Source organism: Fusarium solani (assembly GCF_023522795.1).
Source record: "Fusarium solani strain SB1 chromosome Unknown bctg00000004, whole genome shotgun sequence".
NCBI classification, from domain to species: domain Eukaryota; kingdom Fungi; phylum Ascomycota; class Sordariomycetes; order Hypocreales; family Nectriaceae; genus Fusarium; species Fusarium solani.
Window position 1 is genome coordinate 2310294 of NW_027072152.1, and position 12955 is coordinate 2323248.

At 55.3% G+C, this 12955-nt stretch overlaps 3 protein-coding genes across 3 annotated transcripts; 1 reads left to right on the plus strand and 2 right to left on the minus strand.

Annotated features, from left to right (window-relative positions):
- Window positions 1-2827: 2827 nt before the first annotated feature.
- MRS44_007782 (uncharacterized protein) lies at window positions 2828-4687 on the minus strand (the record flags this gene model as incomplete). Its single annotated transcript, XM_065620654.1, has 1 exon — window positions 2828-4687. The coding sequence occupies one exon, from the start codon at window positions 4685-4687 to the stop codon at window positions 2828-2830; it is 1860 nt and encodes a 619-aa protein (XP_065476726.1).
- A 505-nt stretch (window positions 4688-5192) lies between these two features.
- Window positions 5193-6003, plus strand: MRS44_007783 (uncharacterized protein; the record flags this gene model as incomplete). The annotated part of the gene is made up of 3 exons (XM_046275977.2): window positions 5193-5396; window positions 5467-5772; window positions 5854-6003. The coding sequence occupies 3 exons, from the start codon at window positions 5193-5195 to the stop codon at window positions 6001-6003; spliced, it is 660 nt and encodes a 219-aa protein (XP_046134209.1).
- Window positions 6004-7148: 1145 nt separating this feature from the next.
- On the minus strand, window positions 7149-8621 carry MRS44_007784 (uncharacterized protein; the record flags this gene model as incomplete). The annotated part of the gene is made up of 3 exons (XM_046281073.1): window positions 7149-8308; window positions 8364-8433; window positions 8493-8621. The coding sequence occupies 3 exons, from the start codon at window positions 8619-8621 to the stop codon at window positions 7149-7151; spliced, it is 1359 nt and encodes a 452-aa protein (XP_046134208.1).
- Between the last annotated feature and the right edge of the window lie 4334 nt (window positions 8622-12955).

Sequence of the window (12955 nt, forward strand, 5' to 3'; positions counted from 1 at the left end):
GACTTTAGGAATGGCATCCAAAGGCCATCATGGTGTCAATGCAGCACGTTTACGCCTGTCACAGAAATGGCACGCAACTCGATTCATGACGCGACGCTGCAGCCAACAATCACACTGAGTTCGTCGCCGGCAGACAACTTTGTTACAGATGTTTTTATCCACCACGGAGCTACCGATTTGCATCACCGTCGCGTCGGTCTAAATATAACATGCAAAGATGTCTGTTCTGGTGATGCTGGTTCGAGTTCCAGGACAAGACGATGTGGTTGGCCAGTGGCCGCCTTAATTCAGGCCATTCACGGCTGGGCGCTTCGATTCCACCCTCAAGTGGCGTCTTGCTCCTCGAACCCCAGCGCCTGTGAAGGGAACATGCCCACCGGAGGTCCGGCCGTCATGGTTGCCGGCAGCTTGCCGCTGTTGCACCCCCGGATCACTAGCGAACGGGGAACGGTCGAGTCTGGAACTCGACGCACCCCGACAGCCCTGTTTCGTTTGCTCGAAAAGCCTCATCTCATGGACGGCAGAAGGAACAGAAAGTTTGTTCTAATCATTGCATTGGCATGGCCATGGGTGGTCTTGTTGGTTGGCTGGCATGCCGGGTTATTAGTTGGGTAGGTTCAATTGGTTGCGCATGCGGATTCCCTGCCCTGTCGGGTCGGACGTCGAGTACATATCCCCTGTCAGCTTCATGCATCAATTCCCCTGCTTCAGGCCTTCTGTTTCCCTTCGGCACCCTCTCTTTTGTCCCTCTCGCGTGGCTGCGGCGTGGAGTGTGTTTGATGGCCATGTGCTGGTTGGGTGGTCTTCGCATTCGCTGCCCCTGCAATAGGGCACCCCCTGCCTCAAACAAGACGGAGAAAAGAGGGAATGACAAGGGTCCTGTCAAGAGCCAAATCTCGACCAAACCAAACGTGCCCACGACAGGGATGGTTGCTGTTCGCCGAGCCAGTTCGCCGAGCCGTCCCGTCGCTAGGCTGTGCTCCATGCCGAGGTTCATGGCCTTGTTTGCTCCCATTTCCATCTGATCGTCGACTCGGCGGGGCGACGCGGCCTCCGCCTATTCCGGTGCGACGGGACGGTAAGTGCACAGATGGGTGAGGCATCGTATCAGTTCAGTGGTATCAAGGCAACGTCCTCCAAGCGCACGCACAATTCCTACCTCTCCGGGGCGTCTGCACTCGTTTTGGACAAGCCCCTTTCAACAAGACATATCACATGACGGCGCGACGTTGGTTTGAGAAGCTCCCCATCTGCGACGGTGGCCAATAACGGGCCGCCTGCACAAGGCCCAGGAACGAACCAGGAACACAGACGTCACATCACAGAGCCTCAACACCACAAGAGAATCCGTTTACCACCTTCAGTAACTACCATCTCCTGGATTTGGCTCCTACATATACGACATTCTTCATGCTCTAAAAATATCCAAGATCTATAGTTCTGCTGCTGAGTTTGTCACAGGCATCACACCCAATCATAAAGCTTCGAAGCTTCGATAGCCGCCGGCTAAGCGCCCGGTCGTCCACCATCTTGCTCATCTTGCAGCATCTATTCCAGAACTATCAAGATCCCAGCGTCTACCCAGGGCTATTTTTATCTCAGATCCGGTAGTTCTATGCAAAGCATCCGTCTCGCATGTCGAGGCGCTTCCTCCACGGGGTCCTCCTGCAAGACATGGGTTGCGGCCTGGTGGTCTGGTCTCCTTTTCTGGTCCGGTTTAGATGACGATAGACGCCGGCTACAACACACACCCCTCTCCTCCACCAGCTCTCATGCAGCAACGCCGGGCGTCTCGCCGACGAGAGAAGCATGGAGATGGCTTCATCGACTCGAAGCGCCGGCTCCTGTGACCCAGGCAACATGCGCTTCCCCCCGGCGCCAAAGCACAAGTATATTCCCAGGGGAGCTGCAGCATTATCTGAAAAGATCTCAACCAGCCGATTGGCGCCATAGAGCCTATTCCGGTATGTCGGCAGTGGGTATCATGCCGGCCGCGAGACGTTGGCCAGCCCGTCCCGAGAGGACGGAAGACGCCCCGTTACCCCTTGGCAGTTCATCCCTCCTTGCTTAAGGGTCCTGACCCAAACGGGGTGTCCACAGACATGTGCAACGATAAATATAGGAACATGTTGCTATATTGGGCGATAGCCTCCATGCAGCCGTGGATGAGGTGCAGCTCCTTTAACACGACGTCACCTCCGCCGTTCAACGTCCCCCTGAGCGTCTATTTCATCCTCGCCATCACCGCCCATTCATTTCACTCACTCGGAGTCCCCGATGGTTTCAAGTGGTACTTTTCGATCCTGGCTAAGCCTATTAAGCAAGCACCTTGGTTGCCGCCCTGCAAAATGAACTGGGTAACCACACACTTCCCCACCTGCTTGCTGCTCGAAGCGCCCATGCCCGGTGATCCATGGCTCAGATCCTCCCCTCCAGCCTGGCTTGTCGTCGAGCTCGATTGCAGGTCTCGGACGTCGATGATGCATTGGTGTTTGACAGTCACACACTTGTACCCCACTGGCCGGCGCTTCTACACGCTACGGCATCCCTTGAGAGATTTGATTTGTGGCACAATCAATCTCATCCATCTCTCTGCACATGAAACCGCATACAGGTTCAAGTGAGACCCTGTTTCGCCGTTCCCTAGGCCCATCTGTGTGACGGATCTCAAATCGACAACTACCGGACTAGGCACGGCCTCTTGTTGTCATCTCTGTCTGAAGGGACCCCTGCGTTTCCTGCAGGAACGTTTCTCGGTTGTCTCTCGCATGCATCAAGTCACTGGCGCGTCGAGCCATGTATAGAGATACTTTGACGATACATTGTCCTACTTCTTCTGTCGTTTGGCGCTCTTGTCACTTGTACCGCTCAAGACACTCGCACTGCGTTTCTGTGGGGCACCGCTGCTACCTGGACGGTCGTCCTTGTCGGCCTCATTTGCATCCTTGGTCGAGGCCTCCGGGCCTTTAGTCGTGGGGGCACCTGCTTCTGCAGAGTCCTTCTTTTCGTTGCCGGTGGGTGTTTCGGATGTGACGTCTTCGCCGTTGGGTTTGTCTGCAGCGTCACTTTTCGCTGCAGCTGCCTTTCCGGCATCATCCTCGTCCTTCTTCTCTTCAGCCTTCTCCTTTTCTGATTCCGGTTCCGGTTCGGGGGGTGCCATGGCCTTTTCCCGCTCTGCCTTCTTTGCCTGCTCGACCTTGATCTCGGCGTCGATCTTATCCGAAACCTTACGAGCATCGAGCAGACTGTTGACGGCTCCGAGAAGCATCTCGTACTGATGCGTCGTCGCTGCTGTGGGCATGGCGAGCTTGCTAGGCACATCCAATTCGTTCAGCACGTTGGTGATGCGCATCTGTTGCTGGTTCGACTTGTGAGAGAACAGCTTGTTGATCCTCTCTGTCCGGAACGTCGGTCCAGAGCCAAGTCGATCATGGTGCGTGACACCATACAGTACCTCTTCTTGGCTTGTAAGTTTGCGGCGTTCTTGTTGTTGTTGCTGACCCTTCTTGTTATTAGGAGCAGTGGGTGTAGGTGTAGGTCCAATAGACTCGCGATGGCCAGTAGATGCCGCCGTGCTCTCCCGTCTACCGGATTCCTGGGTAGCGGCGGCCGCCGCGGCCGCGGCAGCTGCAGCAGCAGTTTGTGGGGGCGCAGGGCTGGCACCGTCGCCGGGCATCAGTGACTTTCGTTTCTTTGACTTGTCGGCGCTCATGAGATTCTGTAGTAGATTCTGCAAACCAGCGGATGACTTGAAAGCATTGATGTCGGTATCGGCACGGGGATAATCGAGGCGGTGGTACAACTCGCGGCGTTCGTCGTTGAAACGCTCACTACGTGCCAATATGCGCTTGATCTCCAACAAGAGCGACTCCTCCTCCCGGGCTTCCTCGCGAGATCGTGTCAGGGCGTTGAGAGCGAACTCCTTCCGTAGTCTCTCCTGTTGTGGGTTGAAGTGTGCCATAAGCTCGTGGAGTGCAAACTCGGGTTGTGTCATGTACTGGACGGGCTTCTGCGCCGCCATCATCTTGGAGGCAACCTCGTAGTACCGGGCCTTGAGGTCTTCCAGAGTACGTGAGCGTGTGGCCGGCACAATGGCCTTGCTCTCATCGCCGTCAGCGTTGGCTTCTCCATTGGTTGCGGGAGGATTCCACTCGTATCGATCCCAGATCAATGGCCATCGAAGATCAAAGTCGCGTGCCAGCTCCAGCAGATAGTCCGTCTCCTCCTTGGTCCAATCTCCATGTTGCAGTGACTGCTGGTATTGGCCGTCGCTGTACTGGGGCACCGATACCTGCACATTGTACTTTGCGAATGCCGAATCTTCCATCTCCTTGGTTTGATCCGTCCTGTCCCCGTCGGCACCCTGTCCATCTTGAGAATCGCCCTCTGGCTTGTCGTCCTTCCTCCTCCAGTGCCGCAGTGTCAGGTCCGATGATCCGCGCGCCGAGTTCTTAAATGGCCGCATCTCCCATCGCGCGGCGGGCTTGCGGCTCGCGAAGCGCCGCTTCTTGAAGTGTGTGACCTCGGGGACGATGGCGATGGGGTTGTCGCCGCCCAGGTTGTGAACCTCGCGCGCGAGGCCCTTGAGGTTCGGCCTCGGAGCCGAGAACTTTTGCTTCTTGGCCGGCCGGGGGCCAGAAGACCCGTCGGGCAGGTTGAGGACATCGCGGACGTCGGAGGAGGTCATGATGGGCGTGTGTGTGCTTGTCGTCGGGATATATGCAGGACGGCCGGGGGAGGGTCTAGACAAAGGCTTCCATCACCAAAACTATCAAAATTAATCGCTCTATGTTGCGCTTGAATTAGTCGAGCCAAGGAACGGGTGCATCAATTGTTCGGTTGAATTTTGGCTGGAGCGGAAATCGACATGTTGGACGCGTCAAGTTTTGGAGAGCGGGCGTTGGTCTGGTAAAGTTTAGCCAGCATCAGATAGCAAGTGGAGACATCCTTGTCCATTCAATATCACGTGACGGTGACTTCCCCCCTGACAGGCCGATGTTCGAACGTGGCAGCTTCGCGGGCGCCAAAAGTTCAAGGGGAGAGGTGTTAGACTCCTTGGGTACAACCTCATCTCGCACACGACACTCGACTCGACTCGACTCGATACTTCGACGGCCCTCTCGAACCTCCCCCTCCAATTGCGCCCCCCGATCGACTTATAGCGCATTGTCTTGTTCACGAGCCCGCCCATCATGAAGTTCCTCCTGCCTCTGCTGTCGCTTAGCGCAGCTGCGAATGCGCTGCACTTCTTCATCGACGGCGTCACCCCCAAGTGTTTCTACGAGGAGCTCCCCAAGGACACTCTCGTCGTGGGACACTACACCGCCGAGGAGTGGGATGATCGGGTCAACGCCTGGGTCAAGCACGACGGCATCAGCATCTACATCAATGTCGACGTACGTTGAATGCCTCCTTGAAGCAATCCCCAGATGCTTCATGACAGCCATGCTCACACTTAATCACCAGGAAATCTTCGACAACGACCACCGTGTCGTCTCCCAGCGCGGCGCTGCCTCGGGCCGCTTCACCTTCTCCGCCGCCGACGCCGGAGACCACAAGCTGTGCTTCACGCCGTCGTCCAACTCTGGCCGCACCGGCTGGCTCTCGGCCTCGAAACCCAACGGCGGCATCAAGCTGACCCTCGACCTCGTCATCGGCGAGACCAACCAGATCGAGAGCAGCGACAAGGGAAAGATCCAGGACATCACAACACGTGTCAAGGACCTCAACGCCCGCCTCAACGACATCCGAAGAGAGCAGGTCTTCCAGCGGGTAAGTGACAACTAACCCTTTAGTCGGTTGATACGACTAGGTCAAGAAGAGGCACCAGAAAGCTGACCACCTCACGTATAGGAGCGAGAGGCCGAGTTCCGAGATCAGTCCGAGTCTACAAACGCCCGTGTCATCCGCTGGATCGTCATCCAGCTCATCGTCCTCGGCGTCACCTGCGCCTGGCAGCTCTCGCATCTCCGATCCTTCTTCATCAAGCAGAAGCTCACTTAATCTAATCGTTTCCGGGGTGCAATTTGGGTTCTGCAGCTCATGCTTGTCTGCCAGGCTAGCTGGGTGTTGAAGGGATAGCCATGGATGGGAATAGTGGCAACAAAATTTTGGCATTAGATGTTCACGGGGAATGGACTCCCTTTAGATGATGCCGTGTAATGTTACATATACGTGATGATACTTTATACTTGTGTGCAGTTTAAGTTTATTCAAAGAAATGGATAAGACTATCAGTGTTGAAAAAAGGAGCTGACAACGCCTTTTTTTCCCATTATAAGATTCAGACAAAAACTCCCTATAGTGCTCTATCTTCATTTCACGACAAATCACCAAGCTGCTTCTTCCAAAGTAAACAACGACAACGACAACGACGACAAAAAAGACCAGACTCATCATCCCCACACCTCCTTCTTACTACCCCGACCTACTCTACCCTCCCCTACCATACCATACCCTAGTAACTACACCAGACAAGACTGGAGACGCTCGCTCGCCCTCGTCTCGCTTTGCCTCACCACCCTCAGGTCGCTCAAGAGTGGCTTTCGTCTGGGTAGGTGATTACGCACAGAGAGAGATTATAGACAGCGTCATGAGAAATACGACTAAGAAACACCGAACCAGACCCAAAATGCTGCCCTGCTCGATCTCCTTGCGCCGTGCTGCGCTGGAAGATTAAACGTGGTTTAGTATAGTTTCGTGATGGAATGCCAGACATAATAAAAAAAGGAAAGCCCATTCCCAACTCCAAGACCAGATTTGCTTCCCCTGGTGGGCGGTCCTAGAAAGATACCTCGGTGTATCAGTTCAGGAGACAGAGGAAATCTATGGTAGCGACATGATGAGGTCCGAGTTTGAGGAGATCCAGGTTCCAGAGCCAAGTCTCGATACTCAAGCAAATGGACGTCGCCGCATCCGTTGTAGGAGCATTACCCGCCGAGCCGGGTTGCCATGGGTGTCGAGGTCCAGGAAGCAAGCGTAACAAGATTCTGCTCCAGGTGGGCGTTTTTATCCAGCAACCACGTCCCCTTATGACCGTTTGGGGACATCATCCTCAAGCTCAGGACTGTCATTGAGACACAGATCCTGAAGCACAACGCCGCAGCAATGAAGAAAGAAAGAAAACCGTAGCCATCAACCACCCATATTTAACCGCAGCAGAGCGTCTTCATCAGCTTCTGGAAGCCACTGGGCTGAGGATTGGCAGGCTGGTCGCTAGGCTGGGCGAGCTGCGTCGCCGGTCCCTGCTGGGAGGTCCTCGGCTGAGGCAGGTTCTGGGCGCTGTTCTGGAACTGGGCCTGAGTTGAGCCAGCTGGCGTGGCCATGTCCCGAAGACCCCCAACCCCGCTCCCCCTCTGCGCCGACAAGGCGCCGGGGGCGCTTGGCCGATCTCTCTGCTTGCCCATCTGCTTGATCGGAGACGGAGGAGGGGGTTGCGCGGCGTTTAAACGGCTGACAGTAAGGTTTTGCGCTTGTTGGTGAGAGTTCGTATTCCCGGGACGGTGGCCGCTGTGCAGCTCCATCTGCGAGGGGCCAGGCCGCACGTTGGGGTTGTGCAGATACGCGGCGTTGTGGTTCTTCGAGTCCCATCCCTTTCCCGAATCCTTCGAGATCTTCATCCAGTCGTACTCGCCATCCTCAACCTCGCCCGTGGTCTTCAGGGCCTGGGTGAAGAGCTCTCGGAGGTAGTCGTAGTCCGGGGTATCCTCGAAGCCCAAGTTACGGACATAGGTAAGATACTTGTTGAACTCCTCAGGGAAACCTTCGGCCAAGTCCTTAATCGCCGTCGTCTGCTTCTTCTCACCGATCTTCTCGTACTTTTGCTTGTTGGTGGCAGCCTTCAGGCCCTGCCAGGGGAGTCCTCCACGGAGGAAGTAGAGAAAGACGTGGCCGAGGGCCTCGAGGTCGTCTCGTCGAGACTGCTCACGACCAAGATGAGTGTTGATACTCATGTATCGAGCAGTTCCAGAAAGCGACTTTCGCTCGCGATAAGGGATGTGTTGCTTCGTCTTCGGGTCACGGTACTGCTTGGCCATGCCGAAGTCGACAACATGGATAACGCTAGAGGCCTTGGTGCCGGGGCGGCCAATGAGGAAGTTGTCGGGCTTGATATCACGGTAGATGAGGTTCTTCTCGTGAATTGTCTGGACCCTGGACAACATCTGCTTGGCCACCATGACGACGGTCTTAATGGAAAACCTCCTACCACAATGGTCGAAAAGGTCCTCAAGAGATGGACCAAGCAGGTCGATCACGAGGATGTTGTGAAGTCCTTCCTGACCGAAGTAGTACACATTAGGAATACCAGCTAAATCAGAAATTAGCATCATGCAAGTTATATGTTTGAACAAGATGGTTCTCACGGCATCCAACAAGGATCTTGTACGTTCGGTACTCATCTCGCAGCTGAGGAGCATCACTCTTGCGAGGTTCCTAGAAACAGTGTTAGATTCATCGAGATGACAGACGATGCAAATGGTCGGGCGACTCACGAATTTGATAGCAACTTGTTGGTTGTTGAGCAGATTGGTGCCCTCAAAAATGACACCAAACGAACCCTCTCCGATCTTCTTTCCCACCCTATAGTGAACTCCAACCACGTTGGAAGACGACGAAGCCATTGCGGCGGTAGAGGCGGTCACCGGACCACCTTTGAAGAATGTCTAGGCAGAGAGACGGAAAGTTTCGGTCGTGGCAACGGCGTGGATCGAGTCTGGAATGGAAGCGTGCTTGCAAAAAATCGATGCCTGTAAACAAATGCAAAAACCAGCGGTCAGTGTTTGATGAAAACTGATGGAATTCCAAGATGTCGGTCGGGGAGTGGAAGGGGCAAAAAAGAGTCGGGGACTGATGGCGTGGCGCTGCGTGCGGTTGGACAGCAAAGGAGGATGAGGCGACAGGTTGATCAAGCTGGGCTGCTGCCGGGCGCTGGGATCCTTGATTGGAGGCGCGGCAAAAAGGCTCTTCCAGCCCAGGACTGCGGACGCAGGCGCAGCAGCTCCTGCACGACACTGGCCACGACTGACTGTGCCCCTGATGGCGATGCCGAGAAGAAAGCAATGAAGCCTGTCCAAAGGGGCAGAGCCAGATTCAAGATGTATCGATCGGAACGACGTCGGGTCGTAGGAGAAGGGGATCAACCGGTTGAAGCAGCAGCAGCCCGTCGAATATCCACGCCCCAAGCTCTATGGCTCCAGAAGCCAAAACAGACCACCAGCACCGCCCCGACAGGTGAAGATGGAAATGTGTAATCTGGTACTCACCTGAAGCAGAGAAGAGATGCCAAAAGGATACAATGTGGCAGCTCGCTCGGGCAGGCGATCGAATCGAGGGAGAGAAGTCGAAGGCGAATCCCCAAAAGCGAAGGAAAGGATGAGGTTGATGGGGAGATTGGGGATGGATGTAGGAAAGGGGAAGAGACCTCAGCGCTGGAGAAGGGGATGGGAGAGCCCGTGCCAGGCCCCCGACCGAGCCAGAGTCAGTGACCCCCAGCTCCACTGCCCGAGAGAACCCCCCGGCCACTGCAAGGCGGGCACCTTGGGGCCAGCAGCCAGTCTCTTTACAGCGAGCAACCGCTACAAGAAACAAGCGAGAGGGCGCTGAGGCCAACACACCCGGCGCTGGACGCCAACCAACCCGACCCGACAGTGGATGGGATGGGATGGGATGGGATTGGGACGCCCAGCCTGCCTGCCAGCTCTGGCTGGACCCAGCCCCAGCTTCCAAAGGGCCCAGTCCAGCCGCCAGCCAACCCGCTCTGGGACGAGGGCAGCCGGATGCAGGAGGCTAGGGGATACACGGGGCCGAGGTATCTACCCTCAGGGACTCAAGCTTGAGGGCGGCGGATGAAGGGTTCAGCCACGCACTGTAGGTGGCACTGGCTAGATGGTCAGATGCCATCTGGCTTCGCGCCATCCGCTGCCAGACATGCAGGTGCTTTGACGTTTCTGGCAGTGTGCATTGTGAGGAAAGGTTATCTCTGCACTGTGTCAAGGGGAACCTCACCATTTGGGGAGATTTACCTCCCTCTCAAGTACCTAGCATCGTCCGCCCGGGTCGGGTCCCCATGCTCCCTACCTCGTTCTGCAATCCGATAGTTTCCCCTGTTGGCCCAGACACTCACTGACTGGCAAAAGCAATCCATCCGTCCTGTCACTTTTCTCGAGTCGCGCGAGTTTTCATCATCAAGAGACAAACAAGAAGAGTCTACCGCCTCAGACACATGTGGATGTCGTCACCTGGACCGACATGTTGGGCTTAAACCCTAGCCATCAACCCAATCTATCGGTGAGCTGTCGCCGGTCACAGCAAGCCCCGTTCAAGTCGAGATATCCCCTTGAGCCTTGCCTTGCCTTAGTCAGTCAAGGAGCCGGTGACTTGCCCATCTCCCACCGGGGCGCCGTTCGTCTTGACGACAGACGCCTACGGGCGCGCGCCTGTGCCCACAGGATCCTCCCCAATGGACCATGAGGTGTGCCCCTGGTCCTCCTCTTGACTCGGCGTTGTCCACTGAGGCGTCCGGTGGTGGAGTCCCCAACGGCAGGCCCGGGGTATTGCTACTTCAACCGCGGCGCAATCTCCCAGCCTCTACCCAGGTACTCCATACCCGGGCCGTCCATCATCTGCGATGGATGGTGATGGGGACGGAAGGCTGCGGGCATGCATGGGTTCAAGGTTAAAATCAGGGTGAGAGTTCAGGTTCTCGTCGAGCGGGGGCGGTCTCTTTGTGGTGGTTTATCCTCGCAAGCATCGGGGGGGCGCCTTGCAACCGGTGTGAAAGGGCACGGATCTGGACCAATTCAATTCCTCTCGACAGACCCTTTTTCATGGATTCTAGATGGATCGGCAGGTAGGACTTGTGCTTGGCATTACAACCGCAGGCATTGCTACGTCGAAGCTGTGCGGCGTTGCACCAACAAAGTGCCATGCTTTTTTCTCGCGGTCTTGACCGCAACAAAACGAAAACGCCAAGGTCGTGACCCTGAGGCTCTTTTCTGGTGCCTCTCCGCTTGAACTATTCATTATTCCTTGCATCAGTACCTACCGAGAATAGCTTGCATAGCGGTCGGATCCGTCCCATGGCCGGGGATGCAACCAAGCAGCCCTCGACAAGCCACAGCAACGCGCCAGAAGAGTCAAGACGTTGCTAGCGCCCGTCCATCAATTTCAGCCAGGACAGCCACTCCCATCCGGCCGACTGGTCGTGGAACTGCTCCGTTGCCCATCCAGCCGATCCGTTCCTCACCTCGCATCTACAGATTCCCTAGAGGACGAACTTCGTATCGAGCAGGGGAATCCCCTCCTTGACGGATGCAATCGAAGACCTTGTCCTCATCGCCTGATCCATCATTTGCCATCTATCCCCATCGGGGCACGAGGCTTCAATTACCCAATAGTCCAGGACGGGAGGTTGCGAGGTTGCTTACTACCCCGGCCCCAACAACAGCACCCGGCTCAGAAGAGAGATATTTCGGCCAGGGGCCCCCGCTAGAGGCGGCTCTGGCTTTGCCCCTTGTGCAGAAAACGTCCACCTCCCTCTTTCTGTATCGCGTTCCCCTCGGCGGCTAAAATGGGTGCTGCGTGTCCTGGACGGCTCGTCGCCAACGCACGAGTCTCACAAGCACCTCGTACACGCATGTGTTATGGCTAATGCACTCGCCACATTGTTCCCCAGCTCGGCCTAATTCGGATTTGCTGCCGACGTTGCATTGTCTCTGCTTATGCAGGCCAGCTAGCCAGGTCGCATGGGCACCCTCATCGATGGAATCTTGCCTGCCTTGCTTGTTGGCTGTCGATCTCAAGATTCATGCTGAGGACTCCGTCATGTTGACGCGCTGCTCTACGCTACTAGGGGGCAGATTGCATAGGGAACATGCCATTAGGACGCTTCACCTCGAAACGGTCATCCATCGTGTTACCGGAACCTGGCTCTCAGCATCCGTTGCCCAGCAAGGGTGACCACTTGTCTAAGTCATTGAGTCCTCAATGGGATCAGACATTCCACTGAGACTTCCGAACTCAAACTGAACCCCGTCATAGGCGTTTACCCTGCTTTTAGTACCGTCTCTGAGCGCCTCTGATGCCAGCCGCGGGAAATCAAGATGAGCAAGCTGCTCGCTTTCGGAAATTTGAAGCTCATTTAACATTGGGTAAATCTCCGAATGGCTAGGTCATTTGGCGCTCACGAGACATGCATATGCCCTTTTGGCCAATCATGTGCTGCATGCGGATGCCAATTTGACTTTTTGGCACAACAACAGCCAATTGCAATGCCAGATTCCCCAGGTCGTTGCTCGATGAACGATTGGAATATCTTGTTATGAAGCTGGATAAAAAACATAACCAACCATCACACCGTCTCGACCTCGGGAGTCGCGTGGGCATGGAAGCCGGCTTCATCTGACACACGCCATCCTGTTAACGCGCCCTATAGGACGCACCTGATCTAAGATTGTGCCTGGCTAGTATCACCATGAGCTAGGGTAGGGGAAGATGGGATCGATAGTGAAGCGCGAATTTTGGGAGGGATATATGAGAATGAATTATCATCCAGGTTCTCTAGATTGATGCTACGTACTCGTACGCAGGGACCTGCGAATTGAAACATCTCATGTCGGTAAACGAAAGCATAAGCGGTCCTTTCGCCTATGGGCTAGAAGGTCTGTATCATTGTTGGGTGCTTCGTTTCGGTAGAGTCCCAACAGATCCCAGGGCATATATGTGCTCTGTGATACTTGGCACTGGAGTTGGTAGGTCCATGTCCTCTGGCACGAAAGGGGCAGTCTGCCGTTCACCAGTTGTGACTAGGTACAACCGCGATATCGTTTACTGGGACAATCATTGGGTCATCAAGGTGACGAGAAACAGATCATCGAATAACGACCGATGTGCAATGCACATATATATAGCATTGAGGTTGAAGTCGTGGCAATGCAATTTCACTTGTTGATGTAGG